Source organism: Protopterus annectens, chromosome 1.part2 (genome assembly GCF_019279795.1).
Source record: "Protopterus annectens isolate FY-2018-M chromosome 1.part2, PAN1.0, whole genome shotgun sequence".
NCBI lineage: Eukaryota > Metazoa > Chordata > Ceratodontiformes > Protopteridae > Protopterus > Protopterus annectens.
The window spans coordinates 538,516,606-538,539,052 of NC_056727.1; the positions used below are offsets into that span (position 1 = coordinate 538,516,606).

At 43.9% G+C, this 22,447-nt stretch overlaps 1 protein-coding gene across 1 annotated transcript in view; it reads left to right on the top strand.

Annotated features, from left to right (window-relative positions):
* Nucleotides 1–21,054, top strand: part of SRSF7 (serine and arginine rich splicing factor 7) — a gene marked incomplete in the record, with an annotated part of 475,568 nt that extends 454,514 nt beyond the window's left edge. The window contains 1 exon segment of the mRNA XM_044057513.1: nucleotides 19,833–21,054. Coding sequence (XP_043913448.1) covers nucleotides 19,833–19,887 — 55 coding nt within the window.
* Between the last annotated feature and the right edge of the window lie 1,393 nt (nucleotides 21,055–22,447).

Sequence of the window (22,447 nt, forward strand, 5' to 3'; positions counted from 1 at the left end):
TACCAGCATTGGGGTCATTTTTGGGCAGTATTTTGCATATCACCAGTCTGAAGGACATATTTTGGCATCTCCTGGGCTACTGTCCGACTGGGCTGTTCTGAAGTCTGTGCGTGTAGACGTCAGATTTAAGGTCCCTGGTTTATGGCCGTGCGTGTGACGTCCTACTCACCAACAGCAACCAGGCTGAAAGCTTTTGTATAGGAGCCAACATTCGGGTCATCTGAGGGGGAGGATCTCACAGTAAGAATACTGCAACATGGAAGAGAAGGCCATCTATGGTTATGGTGAGATTTTACGCAACTATTTTTTATTCAAAGTATTTCAGTGTGTGTAAAAGTGCTTACAGTGTGTGCTTATTAATGTGCTTTTATTTTGAAGAGTTTATTTGTGTGCAAAGTGCCACTATTTCGTAAAGTACAGTCAAAATGCAATTTTGAAAAGTTTCTTGTGCCGAGTATGTCTATTTGCAAAATGCTGCCATTACACAGCATTTCTTCCACTGTAAAGAGTTATTTAGCAAAGTACAGACATTTTAGGAAAATTTCAGTGTGCTGTGTACTGTTTCTTTGCAAAGTGCAGTTACTTTGAAATGTTTCTTATGCTGAGCTTCTTCTGCCCAGTTTATTTGCGCAGTGCAGTTGTTTTGAAATGTTTCTTACACTGATGAGGTGATTTCTTACAGTACAGCGATTTCAAGAGTGCTACAGTGCCCAAGAGACTTATTTTGCAAAGTTCAGTTATTCATAGGCTGCTTGTGCTATTGGTCATAGTTACAAATACTGGCATAAATTTCTGGCATATGTTTGTCTGTGTGTTCGTGGATATTTGCAAAAGCCTTCACTTGTATGTGTTAGTATGGCAGATGGATTTTGTTAACCATCACCATTGGTGTTTGATCAGACTGTTGCAGAGAACTGGAGAATATTTGAGCAAAGGTACGATATTTTTATACAAGCAGCTTATTCTGACAAGGATGCACCCACCAGGGTCAGAGGCACCAGCAGTATATGAGGGAGAAGGTGAAAACCTTGATTGTTGTACAGGCTGAATCAAGGGAAGAAAGTGTTTGAAGCGCAAGTTCACGGAAATGTGTAACCCCCAGACAAATATATTAGGTATTTGTTTTACACAAGAAATCAAAAACCAGGGGAAACTTTTGCAGCTTACATTACTGACTTGAGAAACAAAGCTAAAACATGTTGGTTTACTTGTGTGTGGTATTAATAGTGCTGCAGTGAGAAGGATTTTGCTTCATGACCGTGATTAACACATAGCAAAGCTATTGAGATTTGTCAAATCCATGAAGTTACAGAAAGGCACACAGGTATGCTTGCAAGTGGTAAGAGCATGGTTTCAGCAGGCTGCAGAGCAAATGTAGACCTTAGTAACACGTGGCTAGCAGAAGCAGGCCTAAGCACATGGCACCTGCCATCCCAGCAGAATCCCCAGGTTAAACCTGTACTTTTTCAGCAAGTTCTAAGAAAAGGACATGCTCAGTGCAGTACAAGGGTGAGTCAGGAAAACCCAAATCCATCTTTATTGTTACTGTCCCAGTTGTGGTGCCAATCATAAGTCTAAAAGAGAAAAATGCTTAGCATTTGTTCAGGTGCCACAAGTGTAAAAAATGGAACCATTTTCAAAAGTTTTGCTAATCAAGTAAACCTCACACAGTTATAAAAAAGGGTTATGGCAAGCTGACAGGGAACCAGTTGGCTGAGATTTGCCAAGCCAAAAGACTGGGGCATGCCAACCTGACTAAAGGGGAAATGATTGCAGTCTTAATCGCAGCTACAGCACAGACCAGCAACCAGGAGGATGACCAGTCTGTTGATAGGGACTTGGAGCTCTGAGAAACAGGACAGTTCATCTTTTCCTCAGAGGAGTTAAAAACCCATCTGGAGTTAGAGACTTGAACTGGAGGCCAAATGGTTGGAATTAGAATCAGCAGTGCAAATGCGGCATTTGGAGGCTGAAGAAAAAAGAGACCGAGACATCTGGAAGCCGAAGAAAATGAGAGGCGAGGCAACATGAAAAGGAAGTGCTGGCTCTTCGTCAGGGTCATAGAGGTGATGGAGATGGGCATAACCATACTCCAGAAGCAATAAAGGTCAGTAAACTTCTTCCTCAGTACCAAGAAGATAATTTTGATAGTTTTATTCTTATATTTGAAAGAGTATGCAAACAGTATAATGTTGGGCGAGGGCTCTGGGTGCAGATGTTCTTCGTGTTTCACTGCTGCAGTCATTACATTTGGGTAATCCTGCTAGCAGGTTGCCCTCAGTCGGCCTGAATTCCAAAGTCTTGGGTCCTGCGTCTGTTGCTGTCACCTCTTCCCTGACGTCAGGTCGTCAGGGGTATAAAAGATGCAGCAGACGCCAGTTTCTTCAGTCTTTCTTGCCGCGCGGTGCCCGAAGCAGAAGCACCCTTACTCCATAGTAAAACTGTAACTGTTGTTTTTAAATTGTCTGATACTGATTGTTTAGATTATGAAAAAGTGAAGCACTACCTATTACAATGTTTTAAGTTAACCCCTGAGGCATATAGAAAAAAGTGAGCATAGATGCAAGTGAGCATAGATGCAAGGCAGATGAAAGTATATGTGATTATATTGCTGAACTAAGCACTTATTTTCATAGATTGGTGAGTGGGTGTCTGGTCACCACTTTTCAAGGGCTGACAGACCTTTTGGTGAGGGAACAAGCCTTTAGCACTTTGCCTGAGGACATGAGAATCTAGTTGGCAGACAGGGAATGCAACTGTGCAGATGAGTTGGGGGAAAAAGGGAGATCTATACCTAGCAAACAGGGTATCACAGCACAGGAAAGGGATACTCAGTGTGCTTCATTTGGAAACCCATGGTGGACAACCTTAACCACCGCAGCAGAGTTCGCCAGTAACAGGGAAAGCCACTGGTTCAGGTACACAGCCAGGATCAAGGGTTAAATCTTTAAATGTAACCAGTGGGGCCATGTAGCATATAGATGTCCAAGGAGGCAAGGTGGGGAACAAAAGGTTGGGGAGCCTGCAAGCGAGAGTGACAGAATGCCAGTGGTAAGTTTTCTGGAGACAAGAGGGTACCAAACGTCCAGCAGAGTTTATATCTGATCTTGGTGGATGAACAGGCCACTGCCAGGAGAGACAACAGCCTCTGAAATAACCATTGTAAAGCCTGCAGTGGTTAAAGGAGCAGTATTTGGTTGGGCAGTCCACTTCAGTCAGAGCTTTAGGAGGGATCCCATTCCAAATGCCTTTGGCCAGGGTTCACCTTGACTGAGAGGGTGGACAAGGAAACAAGCAAGTAGATGTGTTTGAGGATATCCCTGCAGATGTTTTGGTAGGGAATGATTTTGATAATACAATACCTTGTGTGCATGCATTGACACGCGGTCAGGCCTGGGGGTGACCCAGACAAGACCGCACACCTGAAGCCAGGACAGGGAGGGAGCTACCCTGTAGCAGTAAAACTGAAAGTGAGTCACAGCTGCTGGTGGGTACTGCTGTTCCCTTGAACAGAGTGACTGCAAGGGCAGAGGTGAGTAGTAGTACCCAGGCTGAGAGTGAGGCACTGCTGTCAGAGAATACCAAACTTCCTGTTGAAGGGGAACTGGGAAGAGTTAAAAAAAGAGAGTTGAGACATGCTTAGCTGTCAGACCCTACATTACAAGGCTTGAGGGAGGTAGCTATGGAGGCACCTGATTCTCAAGGAAAAGGGAAATCTATATATTGGAACAAAGGATTGCTGTATAGAGAGTGGACCCCTGAGGGAGGGCTAGAGGGTGAGAGAATACAGCAGTTGGTAGTGCCCAGAGCCTACCATCTGGCACTTCTGGCCATAGCCCATGACATTCACTTTGCAGATTGAGCATAAAGCGTACCAAGAGACGTATTGTGCAGAACTTTTATTGACCTGGGATTGCCAGGGATGTAACAGAGTACTGCAGGACTTGTGAGCAGTGCCAAAAAGTAGGCAAGGCAGGAGAACAAGGTCAACGCTCCTTTGATGCCTTTGCATGTGATAGAGCAGCCACTTCAGGGGGTAGCTATTGATATTGTGGGGTCTCTGAGCATCCCAAGTTCCACAGGGAAGAAGCATGTCCTAGTAGTAGTTTATGCTACTAGATAACCTGACACGGTGGCTCTGTCCTCCATCGAGGCAGACAAGGTGGAAAATGCTTTGCTAGAGATTTTCAGCAGGGTAGGTTTCCCAAGAGAAATACTGACTGACATAGGTGCCAATTTCATGTCAGACTTGCTAGCTTGTCTGTGGGAGCTCTGTGCGGTGAAGAACCTAAAGACAACCCCTACCACCCCCAGACTAATGGTGTTGTGGATAATTAAAGACCATGCTATGGGCATTTGCAGACAAGTTTAATAGAGAGTTGCCCCAGGAATCCACAGGCTTTTCACCCTTTGAGTTGGTGTATGGGCATAGGGTGAGGGGGCTTTAGGTTTTATTCATGATGAGTGAGAGGGTTACTTGAATCCCACAAGGAGTCTGTTGTGGCATATGTCCTAAACCTCAGGACAAGGCTTAGAGAGTTCATGGGCTCAGCCCATGAGAGCCCGGCAGGGGTCCAACAGCAGAAAAAGGTCCGGTATGATGCCCATGAATGCCCAAGGCAGAGAGAATACTGTGGGGAAGCAGGTGATTGTTCTCATTCCTGTCAGTCTCAGTAAACTGCAGGCAGCTTGGGACGGACCCTTCATGGTAGTAAGGAAGGTCGGTGATGTTAACTACATGGTAGAACTGCTAGGCAGGAAGCAGGGGCACAAATTGTACCATGTTAACATGATGAAGCCTTCCCATGATAGAGAGGCCCTTGTGCTGAATATTTGTAGTGGATGGCAGGAGGAGTCTGAGGGGGGTCTTGTGACCGAACTCCTTCTATGAGGCTCAAACTGACACCTGAGTGGAAGGGGTAGCAATGTCCTAGCAGCTATCCCCTACTAAGGTTTGAGAAGTCCGAGCAGTGTTACAGGAGTTTGGGGACATGTTCACTGGGAAACCAGGTTGCACCCACCTGGTGCAGCACCATGTGGATACAGGGCCCCAAAGACCTATAAAGCAGGCCCCTTACAGGGTGCCTGAGTGAGTCAGACAGACTCGGGGGGGGGGGGGATACAGGAGATGTTGGAACTGGGAGTAATCCAGGAGTTCAGTAGTCCCTGGGCCTCCCCAGTGGTGCTGGTACCAGAGAAGGATGACAGCACCGGGTTTTGTGTGGACTACAGGAAATTGAATATTCACCCAGAGTCAAATGCTTACCCCATGCCTAGGACAGATGAAGCCCTAGAGCAGCTGGGTGGGGCTGATTGTCCATTATTAATTATACCAAGGGCTACTGGCAGGTGCCCTTGACTCCCAACGCTAGAGGGATGTCAGCCTTTGTGACTCCTTTCGGCTTGTATGAATTCACAAGATGCCCTTTGGAATGAAAAAATGCCCCAGTGACTTTTCAGAGGCTGGTAGATATTGCCATCAATAGCCATTCCTGGCAAGAGCCCCTTCAGCATGTTAGGGAGGTCCTGGGCAGACTGCAGAGGGCAGAGTTGACCATTAAGCCCAGTAAGTGTCAGGTGGGTATGGCAGAGGTCTCCTACATGGGACATTAGAGTGGGTAGTGATACGATCAGGCCAGAACCTGCCAAAGTGGAAGCTATTCAGACATGGCCTGCCTCATTACCAAAAAGCAGGTGAGGGCATTCTTAAGGACAGTACGGTACTGTAGAAATTTTGTCCCCAATTATAGTACCATAGCTGCTCCCCTCATCGACCTGACAAGGAAAAACAGTCTAGATAAGGTAGTGTGGACCCCAGCATATGAGCAGGCATTCCAGAGCCTTAAAGGAGCTTTGGGGAGGACCCCCCTGTGTTAGCCAGTCCATATTACAGCAAATAATTTGTTTTGCATGTGGATGCTTCAAACCATGGGGTGGGGGCTGTTCTTAGCCAGGTTTCCTTGGGGGAAGAAGAGCACCCATTGGTATATCTCAGCCGTAGACTACAACCCAGGAAGGAATGTTGTGCAACCATAGAAAAGGAATGTCTAGCCATAGTATGGGCACTGCAGAAACTTCAGCCTTATCTATATGAAAGGAAATTCACTGTAGTTACAGACCACAATCCCTTTAAATGGCTACATAGAGCCAGCCAGCAAATTGCCAAGTTGTTGAAGTGGAGCTTAGGATTGCAGGCGTATGACATGATAGTACAACACTGTAGTGGGGTCAGCAATGCCAATACAGATGGGCTGCCTAGACAGGGAATGGAGTAACATATTCCCAAATAGGCTTATTTATCTTAACCCATGTTTCTCAAGGGTCACTTGAAAAATTAACTTGAGTTTTCGAGGGGGGGTATGATGATAAGTGCCAGCATAGCCAGCTACAGTTTTGTAAAGAGTATGTCCCTTGAATATCAAATTGATTTACACAAGATGCTTGTGTTACAATGTATTGGATCTGCATGTCGTTTATATATCAAACTGATTTTGTACAGATGCCTGTGCTGAAAATGTTTGTGAGCTTTGCCTGCGTTGAAATGTATCAACAGTGCACCCTGCTGAAATGAACAGAAATGTACATGTATTTTTGTAGCTAAATTTAATGTACGTTTTTTAGAGGTTAACTTTTAAGAAAAATAAGGATAATGTAAATGAGCTGTTAAACCCTTAAATGGAACGCAACAGTGCTGAATAAGACCGGAGATGTTTGGTCTGGGGAAGAGCCTTTGTCCATTAGCTCAGTGAAAAGCAGGGAGGCCCCAAGCACTTCCTTAAACATTTGGATGTGTATTGTGGCTGTCCGTGCTAGCTTCCTGTCTCCGCTTCAAAGGGGAGTACTGTGAGAACCTAGAGTCAGGTGACCAGATGAGGTCTTTCTGCCAACCGTCTTGGAAATTGTATTTTAGATATTACAAAGAGATATCTCAGAGTATTCTGTTTAGGAAGCCTGACCCACAGCATCTTGCCTTTTGTGGTAGCAACTAACTTAACTAGGGAACAGTAAAATTCTTTTAGATTCGGTCAGGAATATAGGGAAGCTTAGTTTAGATGTATTGTTTTTCTTTGTGTGTCTAAGTCTGTCCGTCTGTGTTTTTTTCAGTATTTCCTGTGATCTGAACTCTGTGGTTTACGGTGAATATTTATTCAGTATTTTCATGTCCGTTTATTATTTTATTAATAAATATATTTAAAACTTTTATTGTGTCTGATCCTTGTGGAAAATACTTAACCTTTGAGAGTTCTTATATTTATTTGGTGACACTGTGTGGGCCACTCCAGAAGCCCTAGCCGTCTTGGTGAACTACTACCATTTGTATTAGTATTACACAGTGTAATTGGATACTCTTTTAAGTGTCTTATAGTAACTGACTGGTGGCAGTGATAAGTACCTTATAGTCTGGGCAAAGTTGGTGGAGAGAGTAATCTGTGCCAGCTTTTCCCAGGTGTGTGCTTATGTAAATTAAATCTTAGAGAGTGTGTGTGTGTGTGTGTGTGTGTGTGTGTGTGTGTGTGTGTGTGTGTGTGTGTGTGTGTGTGTGTGTCAGCTGCTTGGGGCAGGGACACAAAGCACTGGGTTTACAGAGAAGGTGCTGGAGGACTTGGTTTGGGCACTCAACTTAGGACCTAACCCTAGAGCTGTACCAGGTGGGAGTCTTACTGGAGACCTGGAAGGAGACAGAGATAGACATCCAGACCCCCAGACTGTGTGTGTTCCCTGTGTGCTGTTAAGGGAAATTGTACTTGATGCGGAAAGGTTTGCATCTGGAAATACTGAGTGTATCCATTTGTATTCCAAGTGCACGTCCCTCTCCAGTGTCAGTGGTGAGGATTCAGGCTCCTTGATTACTTGGCCCAGTGTGGGGATGACACATATTGGTGGCCATCAACATATTGGTAGCAGTTGTGGGCATCACCCGTAATTCAAAGGGTCATGAAAAATGAGGGCAGGGCACCCTTTTGTGTGAGAGCTTTTGTTCTTCCTTCCACTGAGGTAGGTCAGAACTAGTTTTCTTTACCACAGAGTATGGACCTCTTGACACAGAACAAGGGAGTCACTTATTCATCCCTGTCTGAAGACTCTTGGAGAGTTTGGGTGATTTAGCTGTTATCCCACTTAGGCATATTTCTCAGGATGTGCTGTTCATTCAGAGTGAGACTAGGAAAACAGACGTGAGGAAGTAATACATAGCTAAATGGAAAATATTATTCCTTTAATGCCTTTGAGGAAGTCAGGACTCCAATGCAGCACTTGTGTCCTTAATCCTCTTTGTCAGATCTTTACAGGAGAAGTTTCTTACACCTCAGTCAAGCTACATACTTCAGCTGTCGGGAAAGATCACAAGGTGCAATTTAGACCATTTAGGAAGGCAACTTCTGTGAATAATTTCCTGCATGCTAGCTGCATGCATCCTCCACATTTAATCAGGGCATTGCCTGAAGGGGAATTCAAAAGGATTCTTAGAAATACATCTGATCCAAAATTATGATATGAAACACTTAATGAAGTATTTCTTAGACTTTCTAATAGAGGTTATTCAGTAGAGGCATTGCTAGCTATCAAAACTCTATTATGTGGAGGAGGAGGGATAAATGTAGGTAGGGGCTATAATAAATCATGTCCAGGTGAAAATGATGAAAGATTGTTCTTCGTCTCTAGATATTCAGATTTTTCACTAGTAGTTGAGAAGATTATTAGACAGTTTTGGTATTTAGTTTGTGAAGATGTGACAGTGGGATGTTTATTTCCCAAACATGTCACATTTTCTTATAGAAGATTCAACAATTTGAAAGAATTGTTGAGTCAAAAGTTAGAATATTCGATGCGTGGTTTGAACGTTCGTATGGAAAAGTGTGGAAAATGTTCAGTGTCATTTGGCCAGAAATTTAGATGGTAAGAAAATTAATGGAAAAAAGTATTGGGCTTTTGAAAGATTTAATTGTTTGTCACACAGGTTTGTTTACATTTTGGGTTGTGATCGTGCTAAACCATTATGGTATATTGGTCAAACTACTAGGAAAATCAAAATTCGTATTTTAGAATATCTAGGAGACGTGAGAAGGGGTAATTTGGACAGCCCTGTTGCTTCACATTTCATAGGTGTCCACAACAGTTGCACGGATGGATTCATTTTCAGTGTGTTGGCTAGACCACATTTTGAAGCGGGCAATTTCAAAGCTGAGCTTAATAAATTGGAATATAAGATGATTCTAAATTACCATACTTTATATCCAAGGGGTATGAATTTGGATACGGGTATACCATTATAAACTTAATTTCTCAGTATTGAAGTATGTTAATGTTAAGTTGTCAATCTCGCCTTCATTCTTGCTGGATGGGTTCGGAGCCGAACCTCGGCTCCGACTCGGCCTATTACTAAAGCTCGAGAGCTATTTTCACCGGCTCGAGGCTATACTATGTCCCATAATGCTAGGCGTCATATACCTAGATCTCGTTTGCCACTTCAGCTACGTGGTTGCGTTTTCTCCGGCTCCAGGTCGTATTTAAAAATTTTGTATCTACAGTTAGTTTTTCTTAGATATTTTTCTATTTAATTTATTTAATTACTGTTTAGAGAGTAGCGAATAGTTTCCCTACCCTTTTTCTGTAGTTTTCCCCTTTTTTTCCACCCTTAAGGTGGACGGACCTAACCCTCCCTTCAGTAGTCAGTACAGTTTTCCCCTTAGTGTGTGTGTGTGTGGAATTTCTGTCTTTTTACTAGTTAGCTTAACTAATTTTTCGTTGAGTGTGCTAGTGTGCTTGTGTAGATTTTTTGTCTCGACCCTGTGGTGTCATGTCCAAAGATACCAAGGTATCGGGATTCAAGAAGTGTGACTTGTGCTGTCAGAAGATGTCTCTGACAGACGGTCACACTTCTTGTGTGTACTGTTTGGGCCCTCTGCACCTGCAGGACTCTTGTTCCATTTGTCACGCTTTTAGCCCCAGAGTCCTGCAGGAACGCAGAAATAAGCTCATTCTCAGAGGCTTATTAAAGCCTGAAGGTTCTCCACCCAAGCCTATCTCTGGAAAACCTTCAAAGCCCACCAAATCGTCGGCTCCATGTTCGGAGCCGGCGCAGAGCGGTCCTCTTTCTGCCTCGTCAGTTCCAGCTGGAACCGATTCATCGAGGCCTCAGTCGGCTCTGGCTTTGGTGTCGGAGCCGACCCCAAGCCGAAAACGCTCCAGGTCTCCTTCACTGGAGTCGGTTAGATTGGCTCTGAAGTCTCCCTTGCTGTCGGAGCGGAGCCATAGGTCTCACTCCTCCAGGTCTTCCAAGCTTTCGGACCATGACCTCGAGAGGGTAGTCAGCAGGCTTTTAAAGTCACAGGCGCTGGCCCAGTTATTGCATAGCCCGTCTCAACAGACAGGGGCTACCCCAACGCCCGCTCAAGTTCCTCCTCCGACTACTTTGCTGACTTTGGAGCCGGAGGTCGTCGAGGTTAGTACCGTTGGGGCGTCGGAACCGATCCCTCCGTTATCGGTTTCTTCGTTGGCTCCGATCCCTTCATTGGCTCCGTCCTTGGAGGGATCCGGGCGTCGAGACTCCCTCGTTGGTTCCGAGGGGGCGACTGGCATCAGACCCTTGTCCGACCCCATTCTCCCTCTCGGAGCCTTGGCGCAGGTGAGTTCGGCCCCGACATTGGCCTTGGAGCCGTCCCTCTCGGTGCTGGGAGAAGCTCTCATCTCCTCGGAACTGGGTCCCTCTTCCCTGCCTGACAGGGGCGCCTTCGAGGTCATGAGGAGCGTGCTGGCTCCCATACCAGCGCCACGGTCGGCCTAGTCGGCCCCTCCCTCCACAGTGCCTGCTGCGGCCCCTGCCTACCCTCCTGAACCCAAGCACGGAGAACCGACGCTCCAGGCCACTCCATTGGGCGTTTCCTCCTCTTCCGAGGCCTCCTCTGATTTTGCGGAGGAGCCCCCTCGGAAGAGGACATGCAAGAGGAAGCATGTCGATTCCCCTGAGTCAGTAACATCTGACACCGACCTGGATGATTCAGAAGGGTCCCCAAGGTCCCCCTCTGAGGATGTCTCTTTTTTTGACATCCTAGAGATCCTTAAACAGAGGGGGAACTGGTCCGCCCTCAACCCTTCCGAGAACGAGTCGGTGTACCTGGAAGCGTTCGGTTCTCGCCCTTCCACCTCCTGGGTGTCCCCGCCTTTCGACCCACTCATGGATGTGGTGGCTAGGAAGGTGTGGACGGCTCCAGATACTATGGAACCAACTCCCCGGAGGCCTACAAAATTCAGCCCCGGCAGACTAGCAGTTTCTCTCCAAGGGCGTCCCCGTGGATGCCATGATGGTGGCGGCAGCCACTAAGAAGGAGTTGGCTGACCCTTCAGTTACCTGTCCATCCTCCTAATAAGGAATCTAGGACTATGGATAGGTATGGCAAGCGGATGTTTTCTTCAGCGACCTTTGCCATGCGATCGCTGAATTACTTGTGCCATTTCACCCGTCTTCAGAGAGACCTCCTTAAAGAACTGGGTGATACCTTACAGGACCCAACAGCTGTGGGGTCTCAGGAAAAGATCAACTCCCAGCTGGGAACCCTGAACTCTATTGTCAACTCCTCCATGCGGCTCATTTCTTATGCAGCCGATGGAGCGAGTAGGGCCGCAGGCACGGGCGTTGCTCTAAGGAGACATGCCTGAATGCGGCTGTGCAACTTTGCTGACCCCTTCAAGGCGTCCTTCACTAGCACCCCCTTTGACGGTTCTGCCCTGTTTGGACCTCAAGTGAAGGATACATTGACCAGGTGTGAGCAGGAAGGCAAGACTCTCTCTGCCGAGGGAGTCTGTTTTTCCTCCCCTTCTAGACCATACCCTAAGGGTCAAAAGGGCGGAAAGATGTGGTTCCGTAAACCCCAGGGAGTACTGCCTGACGCACGTGGTGAGCTCCCCTCCAGAACCAGAGGAGGGAGCAATAACCGACGCCGCCCTAGGGGCAGGGGGGGGTCCGCAAAATCAGGGTAGCAGAGAATCTTTCTCTGACAAACCCTTCCAGCACCCCTGAGGAGCTGCCCGACTGTCCACCTTCGGAGGCAGTCGGGGGAAGACTTTAACTGTACCCAGAAACCTAGCATTCCCTTGCGCAAGACAGATGGGTACGGTCGATCATATCCGAGGGTTACAGAATCCCCTTTATCCACACCCCACAACAACCAAAAGGGCCTCTTCCAGACATTCCACCCGGTCTGAGAGATCAAGCAGCTTCAGAAATTTCAAAGCTGCTGTCAAAAAGGGCCATCCAGCCAGTCTCAGCAGACCAACAAGGATCCGGAATCTACTCCAAATTCTTTTTGGTACCAAAAAAGACGGGGGAATGGAGACCTATTTTGGATCTCAGCAGGCTGAACAAGTCTGTTCAAAGAACGAAATTCCGGATGGTCCCGCTACAGTCCATTCTACCCCTTCTGGGTCAGGACAATTGGATGTGCTCTATAGATCTTCAGGATGCATACTACCATATCAAAATGAACAGGCGCTCCAGAAGGTTTTTCCGCTTCCGGCTGGGAGCCAGTCACTACCAATTCAGAGCCCTGCCCTTTGGCCTCACCACAGCCCCCAGGGTGTTTACCAAATGCATGGCAGTGGTTGCGGCTCACCTGAGACGACGAGGATTCCAGGTGTTTCCATATTTAGACGACTGGCTCCTTACTGCCACCACCAGGCACCAGCTACTTCAAGCCAGGGATTACGCTGTGCAAATGTGCAAAGTGCTAGGCATCTCTATAAACTTCGAAAAGTCTGGCTTGTCGCCCTGTCAGCATATTACCTTCATAGGCGCCGTGTTAAACACGATAGAGTTGTCAGCAAAACTACCTACACAAAGAGTTTCAGACATTCGCAGCCATGTTCAAATCCTTCTACAGGAGGACAGGGTCCAAGCCCGATTTGTACTGAAAACACTTGGTCTAATGGCAGCAACAATCACCTTGCTCCCCCCTAGCTCGTTTTCATATGCGGCTACTGCAGTGGATGCTTTTTTCCCAATGGTCCTTTCAGCAGCTTCCCATGTCTCACAACATTCTCATCACTCAGTCATGCAAGAGACACCTCTCGTGGTGGATGGTCTCGCCTCAGGTGCTCCTGGGCAGACCTGTTATTCTCCCCCCTCCGGTTGCCACTGTGACAACGGATGCCTCCCTGATTGGGTGGGGGGCATTTTCAGGGCAGGACAGTCCAGGGCACATGGCAACCCTTCAAGTGCCACCTGCACATAAATGTCTTGGAGATGAGAGCGGTACTTTTGGCGTTGCAGTCCCTTCAGAACTCTCTACTCACCGGGACGATTGCAATTCAGACAGAGACAATATGTCTGTAGTGTGGTACATCAACAAGCAGGGTGGAACCAGGTCCTACCCCCTATGTCGGGGAAGCGCTCAGACTTTGGCAGTGGGCGATCTCTTCTCAACGGTTTCTGGTAGCAACGCATATTCCAGGGAAGTCCAACGTCATAGCGGACAGACTGAGCAGGGCCATTCTCATGCCCTATGAGTGGTCTCTCAACCAACTAGTAGCGGAACAAATATTCAGAAGATGGGGTCAGCCTTGCTGCGACCTTTTCGCAACCCCTCAAAACAGCAAGTGTCAGGATTTCTTCACCATCTTTCCTCTTCTGGCTGTCCCTCCCAGAGACGCTCTAGTCCACGATTGGCCCTGGGGTCTTCTATATGCTTTCCTTCCCAATTACCCAGTTAGTCCAGAAAGCAACTGCCTTGAGATCCAGGATGATCCTCATTGCCCCTTACTGGCCCCAACAAGTCTGGTTTCCGTTCCTGCAACATCATCTACTAGAGCAGCCCTGGCATCTGGACCCAGTGCCAGACCTTCTGACCCATCAGTCGGGCGGGCTGCACCAATCCCTTCCATCTCTCAACCTCACAGCTTGGTTGCTCCACTTCCAACCCTAGCCAGGCTTCCCTTAATTTCTCAGTCAGTACGTGATATCATCCTTGCCTCTCACAAGTCTAACACCAGAAGGGCGTATGCTAGTAAATGGAAGCGTTTCTCTATTTGGGCAAGGAAAAATCAAGTGGACCCTTTCACAGCTCCTGTCCAAACAGTTCTAGAGTTTTTGGCGGAACTTTTCCAAACGGGCTGTTCCTCAGCCACTATCAGGGTCCAGTTGGCGGCTATTGCAAATTTCCACGTTGGCTTGTCAGAGACCAGTATTATGTCCCACAAGCTTTGCAAAGCCTTTCTAAAAGTAACCCTATTACTTAGGCCCACGGTTAAAGACCCTCCTCCACCGTGGGATCTAAATTTGGTACTATCTTCTTTAATTCTGCCTCCCTTTGAGCCAGCTGCTTCCAGCTTCGTAGTCTTCTGGTTGGACTGCTTCCATGTGGATCTCCATCAGACCATTCAGTGCTGTGGCACCACAGTACCATAATTCAGCCTGTCAGGACAAGAAAACTGAAGATGGCATGGGCTGGCACCCCACTTATGTCACTGATATCCTGACATCCAGTGGCAAAAGTGCCTTCCTTGCCAGACGAGGGAACAGTTAAAAATTCTGGAAGTCAGGACAGCAGTTCGAGCTTCTGTGGCAGATGTTCGAGTTATTGAAATTGTGAATATATTCAGGCATCTGCAGTTATGGTAAGTTTCTAATCCAACTGCTATTTTTCTTTCAAACCAGTTTACTTGCAGCAGATCTTAAGACTCTGTCCTTGGTAAGAGTTCCTTCAGCCAAAACAGGCCTTGATATGTAATTAGTCTTGTACAGTTTTCCATAAGGATGGAGTTTCTTTGAGGCTAGTTGCTCCTTCATATACCCACCCTTCTTTCTGACGTTTCTCGTCCATTTAATTTCCAATGTTTTCCCCAGTACAGCAGTAAAGATTAATTAGTCTTACATACAGAGGGTGTTCAGGTAACTTGTAACATTTTCTCTGGTGACTGAGGAGTAAAACCCTAACTGTGGCCCAGGCAACCCGAATTAGATTAGTAACTCTGATGCTTGACAGAGCGAGGTGTGCCCATCCTAGGGGGGGGGTCAGAGTAGAGCAGCGCACATGCAGCTAGAGTCCTTGGAGGAAGAGCGACATTGTGGTGCTTGTCTTGGTGATGAACTTTCAGCTCAACAAGCCACCACCTGGTGGTAGTCTTCTCTAACATTTGTATGGAAACAATGCCTGCACCGGAGGAAGGCATTGTTGCTCCCTGCTGTGATGCGAGTAGCTTATCCCTGTGTCCAGGAAGCAGGGTTACACCATGCAAACGCCATCATTGCTTTGATGTCACTGATGGCTTAAGCAAATTCCATGGCTGCCAGTATGACAACCCTTCCGGGATAGCTCTTGCCCATGTGTTGTATTGAGAATTCCTTAGAACTAGGGTAGGAATGGGCAATATCTTATTCTGGTAGTCTTAATAATGAGCAAGCATGTGAACAAAAATCACCTAAAAATAAATAAAATGATGACTTGTTTACTATAATGAAGGGAAAATCTGAGAAAACTCAGATGTTTCTGCAGTTGATGAGGAGGTAATGGTGCCAATCATTGTTCTTTGTCAAATCCTTTTCAAGTTAATGACCAACTTTACTGCTTTCAGTTTTAACACGCGCAAGACTTTAAAGTGGATAATGCTTATTCGTACGAAATTTGAAGCTATAGTTTCAGGTTTTTCGGTAATTGTTTTGGGGGTGATGGGTTAAAAGTACTCTGTGAAACAGCTGCTTGGATTTGGCTGCACATTTATTCAGGCTAGTTGCTCAGTTCAAAAGTAGAGCAAGATTTTACTTCAGCAATCCTGCAAGGCCCTTTGTGTGTCATCCACTTATTCCTGGAAACTAACAATTCTTGGTATCTCATTCAGATTTATAATCCTACAGCAATTAACCTCTTATGAATGTTGTACATTCATGTGAGGTGGGTACCTCAGGTTTATAGTAAAATAGTAGATGGCAAATCTTCAGAGCGTTACAGGCCTAGTCAATAAACCATATTCAGAAGTTCAGTTCTCAATGAGAGCAACACAAGGTAGATGGGTAGGGGGGTTCAGGCTGCCCTCCTGGTTGTCTAGGTTTACTTTGAAGGTGGCAAGGGCGCTCCCCTGTTTGACTAGGAGTGGAAGTGTGTGCCAGTGGTGAAATAATGGATCTAGTACACTAGTGTGTTTTTTATCTGCTGGTGAAGATTAAAGGTTTGAGTTTTAACCAGGTATTTCAGGAACCATTCGATGTCCTTCTATTCATATGCTACAGTATCCATAACATGAGGGAGGGAGTCCACCTCCTGTAGACTCATACGTACGGCCGTTTTACCAAAGTTAAAATGCTATAAAGCGGACGTCAGCATGCACTTATCTCAGAACTTTTCTGCCGCCATTTTGACTGACAGCTCTGGGCATCGCTCACTTGGAAAGTTGCTTTGTGTCTCGCCTGTGTTCAGGTAAGTACCCCATAGAGGTTTTTTGTTACCTTTTTTGCTACTGTATTTTTCTTGTGAGTTAATGTCAGGTAGTAAGGGCAAGTGTCAGTGTGGAAGACAAATTCCACATAAAGGCTTGTATAAGCTCTGTTTATTCTGCCTAGGCCCAGAACATGACCTTAAGAGCCATCTTGCTTCTCTTAGATTGTACTTAGAGAATCAAAATCTAAAGCACATTGTGCGAGTTGTGGCTCCAACGTCAGAACCTTCAGAAGAGCCACAAACCAAGAAGGCCAGGAAACCTTGGCCTGATCCTATGACTGCTCCCTCTATTCCAGGTATTCCGAGGTTGATGAAGGTCCAGAGGCTGCATCAGAAACCACAGAACCTCCTTTGACGGGTACCTTGGGGAAAGCCGTTAAGGAGACTGTGAGCACGTCCCAGAGGGACTCTCAGGTATCTGACTGGGGGGGGCACGGCTTATCTCTGAAGGCTCACATGGGGTTACTGAAATAGTGGTTCAGGAAGACGTGCTCTTGGATGTTGTTTAATGTCGTCTGACGTCCGACCCTCCTACTCTCCACCATATGTCAGAGGCCACAAAGAAGAAGAAACAAAAAAACTAACTATATTTCTTTAGGTCAACAAGTTCTACTGTCTGACTAAGCCCCTGACTGCCATGCCTTTTCTGATTAACATCTTAGGTGAAGCTCCATTTGTTTATAGGAAGGCCAGGAATATTAGAAGTTTTGTTGAATTTAAACCTAGACCATGTGAGAAAAGCACTAAAAGATGTGAAACTAATTGTACATTTTGTATATTTATACAGCAAGGTGATAGTTTTTATTGCCCTTATTTAAAGAAGATCATTAAAACCAGTGCAGGGGGTGACTAACACTAAAAAAGTTATTTACAGGGCACAGTGCAATGAATGTGATGCATTCTATGTGGGCAAGACTGTAAATAAACTCAAGCGAAGGATTTCATGTCATCTGTCAGAAATCCGCTCTGGATGTAAAAATAATGCACTAGCCAAACACCTTTCTCTTCATAAGAGACACAGGTTTTAAGTTCCAGATCCTGGATCGCATAGACATGGGTGATCTTGAAGGAGACATCCCGAATATTCTGGAGAAACATGAACTCATGTGGCAATTAAAGCTGAACTCTTTTAGAAAGCCTGGACTAAACTACTACTATTCAATTAAAAGTGCACTGGAACTTAGAAAATTGCCACATTGTTTACATGACTAATTGTATTTTATTTTATTTTTTTTTTCTACAAATTGGTTTTAAATACCATTTTAAATTATTTGAAATTTAAGTGTATATTTTGTTTCCATCATCCTACATATATATTTTTTTATTTTTTTCTGGTTCTCTCTTTTTCCACTTTATTGAAAATGATGGTAATAACAATACTAACTAATTATACAATTATATAGGTTTTTAGGGTTCTTGTACACAGACCTGAAGAAGTCTAGAAGGACGAAAGCGATCTTTGTTAACAATAGGTTATGAAAATAGAAACTGATTTTTACATGCAAAATGTATATGTATATATTTATATATAATTTTTGATCGCAAAATGAACTAAGGTTGATACATTTCCAACCATGTAGTATATTGCCTTGTATAAAATCACAGACTTAATAATCTACTTAATTTGGTTAAATAAGATGTACCATTAAAGTACATTAGGGCTATATATTACTATGACAGCTACTAGGTAGGGCAGGACCAGCTCGAATGTCACACTGATGGGAGAAGGGATGTGAATTTAACATGTGTACCAATAGCACTTTGTTTTACAGCACAATAAACCACTCCCATGCCTGATAAAAAGTGTGTGTATATATATATATATATATATATATATATATATATATATATATATATTAGAAAGCTTGTGAGGAAATTATTACTCTATTTTTGTTTTACTTGGATCGCTTGTCTGTGTACTTAATAAAGGATTTTCGACTGGAAACAGACTGCCTGCATTGCTTGGATTACTTTCGAATACTTAGTAATGCTGTAGAATTATATATTTTCTATTACTTTTTGACTTGACAAGTTTACATTCGTTACTTCTACTACTATTGTCTGATCTGATTAATATACAGTGATTAACTAGAAATATATGGACTGAAAATCTTCCACACACAGAACTTTCTTACACTGTTTTAAAATACGAAATACAGACAGAGGCTGTCAGTCTATCCATACAACTGAGAATATTGAGACCATTGATAATTTTAATTAGGAATTTCTTGACGTCTGTGAAGTATTATGCTTAGCTAAATACTTGCCAGGAGGAGCATCATATTCACTAATGGATTTGATAAAAGATGAGCAAGTATTAAGATTACTCTGAATCTCGAGTATAGTTGCTAGTAGAGGTGTGTAGACGCTAAAGAGAGGCTGTAACACGCTATTAAAACTAACACTAGACAAAACCACCTCTCCAGTGAAATGTCCTGTGGCTTTGCTGGCTACTAACCTAAAAGATGGACAGAAGTTCAGTAAAGTATGACTGACCTAGTAACTGCAAAACTCACTCTCCCATGAGCTAGTCTGTCTGCTTGTCAGCATGGACCCAATACAGACAGAAGTGTAACAGATGATGAATACCTAAGACAGGCTTTCTGCTTTTAGATCTTTGGACTGAAATTTGTGGATTAAAACCTCTGAAAGAAAATGAGGATTTGTCCACAAACCTTGGTCCTTAAATAAGATGAGATGAAGGTCATGACAGTATAGTGCCTTTTTTGAGGGATTTGTCCTTTTACATTTTGCCTTCAAGATTTCTGTTTTCTGGATTCATATTTGGAAACTTTGGAGATGGCATCTTTATTTTTTTGAGCTGCCTGCCCACTGCTGAGGTCTTCAGTATGAGAGGCAACAGGCTAGTAGTTTAACAATTCGATTTTTAAGGTCCTCTTCATTGAGTGTATGGTACATTTATTCTTCCGCAAGTATGCAGTTGCTGCGTTATGACACAAGTTAATAATTAGCCATGTGCTGTACCCACAACAAAGGACATTTTCTAAGATGAGCTAATGTAGTGAGTAGTTTTACATGTTTTTCCCTTAAGGTTTTGGTGAGTTTTGTATTTGTATGCCTTGACTTCGGTACTTCTGTAGTAAAGTATGAGCAACAAAATGATTGATCATGACTGTCTTAATGTACTGAGGTTTCCTGCAGTACAGTTGACAGTGGAAGGTGTGCTTTACAATACTGCCACTTTCTTTAGCATGTTTTCCTTCCTTACATTAAGGATTTGCAGCACCAGTCATCTCAAACGAGGTGCTGGAGACAGCATGCTTCTAAGATAATGCACAAGCCTGCTTGCGTAATAGGTTGTAATTGGCTCAATGAGTAAATATAAGTTGTCGATTTTTCTGTTAAATTTTAAGACTAATTGCATTTTTTTTCTTTTTCATATTTTAGTCGTTCACCATCAGGAAGTCCTTACAGGAGTCCTAGTCCAGAAAGAGATGGTTAAAATGCCATTCATGGAGCACAGTGTTTTGAAATTAAAGTTGTTTTTGGTTTATACTGTTTGAGGGAATTTGTGGTGGGATCTGTTATGGTTTAGATGCAAGGGCTTGGTCCTGTTAATTTTTTATACATATATTATATATATTTTGTTTGCTATACATTTGAAAGTGAAGCATTTGTTTGGTGTTTTAGAAATCTTTGTAAATGCAGATTATTGTGTTGGTGTGCAGATATCTTTTTTTTTTTTTTTTTTTTTTTCCATCATATGGATTACTAAGTTACTTGTTTTTGTATCTGGAAATTGACTGTTTCCAAAAAATCATTTTTATCCAGTCATTATGTGTCAAGTTTAAGGGAGAAAGAATGTCGAAGAATTGTCATGATTTATTTTATTTTTGTTTTACTGTTTTCATTTTTTGTTCATTCTCACTGTTTACATAAGTATGAGTATTATGGCCATATTTTACCATTGGTTAAATATGTGTTGCAGACCTAGATTGTAAGATGTTAAACAAGTTTAACTGTTGTATGAGCTGCAACTGTTAAAAAAAAAAAAAAAAAAAAAGTCTGTCAAGTTGTTGGCGAGTGAGAGCTCTAGGAAGATAAGCAGATGTAAGGTGGCTTCAGTGCAGTTTATGCATTTTATTATTACAGTGTATGGGCAGAAAATAGTTTTATGTTTACTTTGCATTGTGTATAAAATACACAACTTGCAGACAACTCTTTGTCATGCATCTTAATTTGAGCACTGCATTTTTTCCTCACTTGTGTTATTGCAGGATTTCTGGTGCACTAGTTTTGGGTACACACGTATACTCAGTACTGGATTAATGAGCAATTCAAACTGAGAAGTATGCCTTTTTGGCTTGATATTTTGAATTTAAGCATCTGTAGCCTGCTGTATTTCCACATTTCTGTAAGTTGTTAACAAAAATTGTATGACAAAATATTTTAAAGTAGTTATACTGTGAACAGTCCCATAACTGAAATATTTGATGTAGTTTCCAAAATACATCAGCATGTGTGCTTTTAATTCAGCAGGAGTAAGACATAGGAAATGTCTACCAATTTTTCATAGTTTTGTAACTGCACTGATGAAGTACTAACTTGTTACTATGGTTTAAGAAATTCTCCACTGAAAGTTAACATTCAAGTAAATGTTTTCTGTTCAGAAATGCGTCCAGGCATTTTTCTTTAAGGCAGTGTATTTTGGATGCTGTGTAACCTGTTACCAACTTGAATTGACCACTGGAGTCCATTTTTGTTTGCTATTAGTATACATGAGCAAGCCATTGCATTAAATTATGTCAGTTTCTGGAACAAAGATTGTTGGTGTCTTCCTCAGAAGGAATTCATCAACTAAGAATGTCCGCTTGCTACTTGCTTGGCTGATTGAAGTGACACAGCTTCAGTAGCCAGCTTTGAGGTGTTGCCAAGTAACATTGTTATGGCGAGGGCAGTTGAACTTGACATCAGAGGTACATGTTCTGCAAAGGTGTCAAAAGATATTCTTAGTAGTTCACTATTGCAATACTGACTCATGAGATTTCCTGTCAGCAGAAATCCAAGCCAGACGGAATATCAAGATATTTCATATTTCCGTGAACCTGCAGATGCCCTTCCCTTCCAAATTAAATATGTCACTGGTATAAAGGGTCATTGTCTGGTACCATCTTCAATTTTTTTTTTTCCCTCAGAAGACTGGTGAAAGTCTCATCTATTATTTGTGTCATCCGTTCATCAGGTCAGCCTGAAGCCAGAGTTCCAGACTAAGTATCTTGTTGGGGAAATTTGTTCTAGCTTTTCCTTTATTGATGATGCTATAGATATCAGAAAATTAACAGTTGTCTTAAGTGTTAAAAACTGAGTCCACACACAGGTTTTCATTTGTTTTAGTCTTTTCTGCCTGTTCCAAGAACACAACCTGTTGTTCCCATTGTGTTTACTTCAGCTGCAGAACTATAAAATGTAAAACAGTCTTGTTTTTTTGCAGCAGAGATCCCAGGGGCGGGCTATGTGCATGATGGCATCAGCATGGCCCTCTGAGCTCTCTAAGAAAAATTGGTAAGAAAGCCAACAACGGTTTAAGCATCTCACAGCCCTCCTAGACCCAGAATTATCAAAAGTGGTGGTGTGTTTGCAGCCCCCATATCCAAGTACTAGTGCGGCTGAGGTCTCTAGTGCAGATCTCCTGGACGCTGACATACCAACAGTATTAACAGCATCTGTTTGAGTGAAGTCTGCATTGTTGCTTTTTGAGTTTGAGGCTGCTTCACAGGCACTGGCATCAGGCACACAAGTGTTGGTTAACAAGTATAAAAGCAGCATCTCTCACATTGTTCTCTGCAAGAAGAGATCGAAGGGGACCAGATTCAGGTTGTGGCTGCCTGCTGAGGCTTTCCCAGATACCACCTCCAAAGTTAGACCCAAGCCACCTAAGGTGAAATGTCCAGTTATCAGTTTGCCCTGGTCGACACTTTGTGGGTCATAAACCCCTTATGTCCACAGGTCTCCTTTTAGCCCCCCCCCCCCAGAGTCGCTCAGAACATCGTGGATTTCATGAA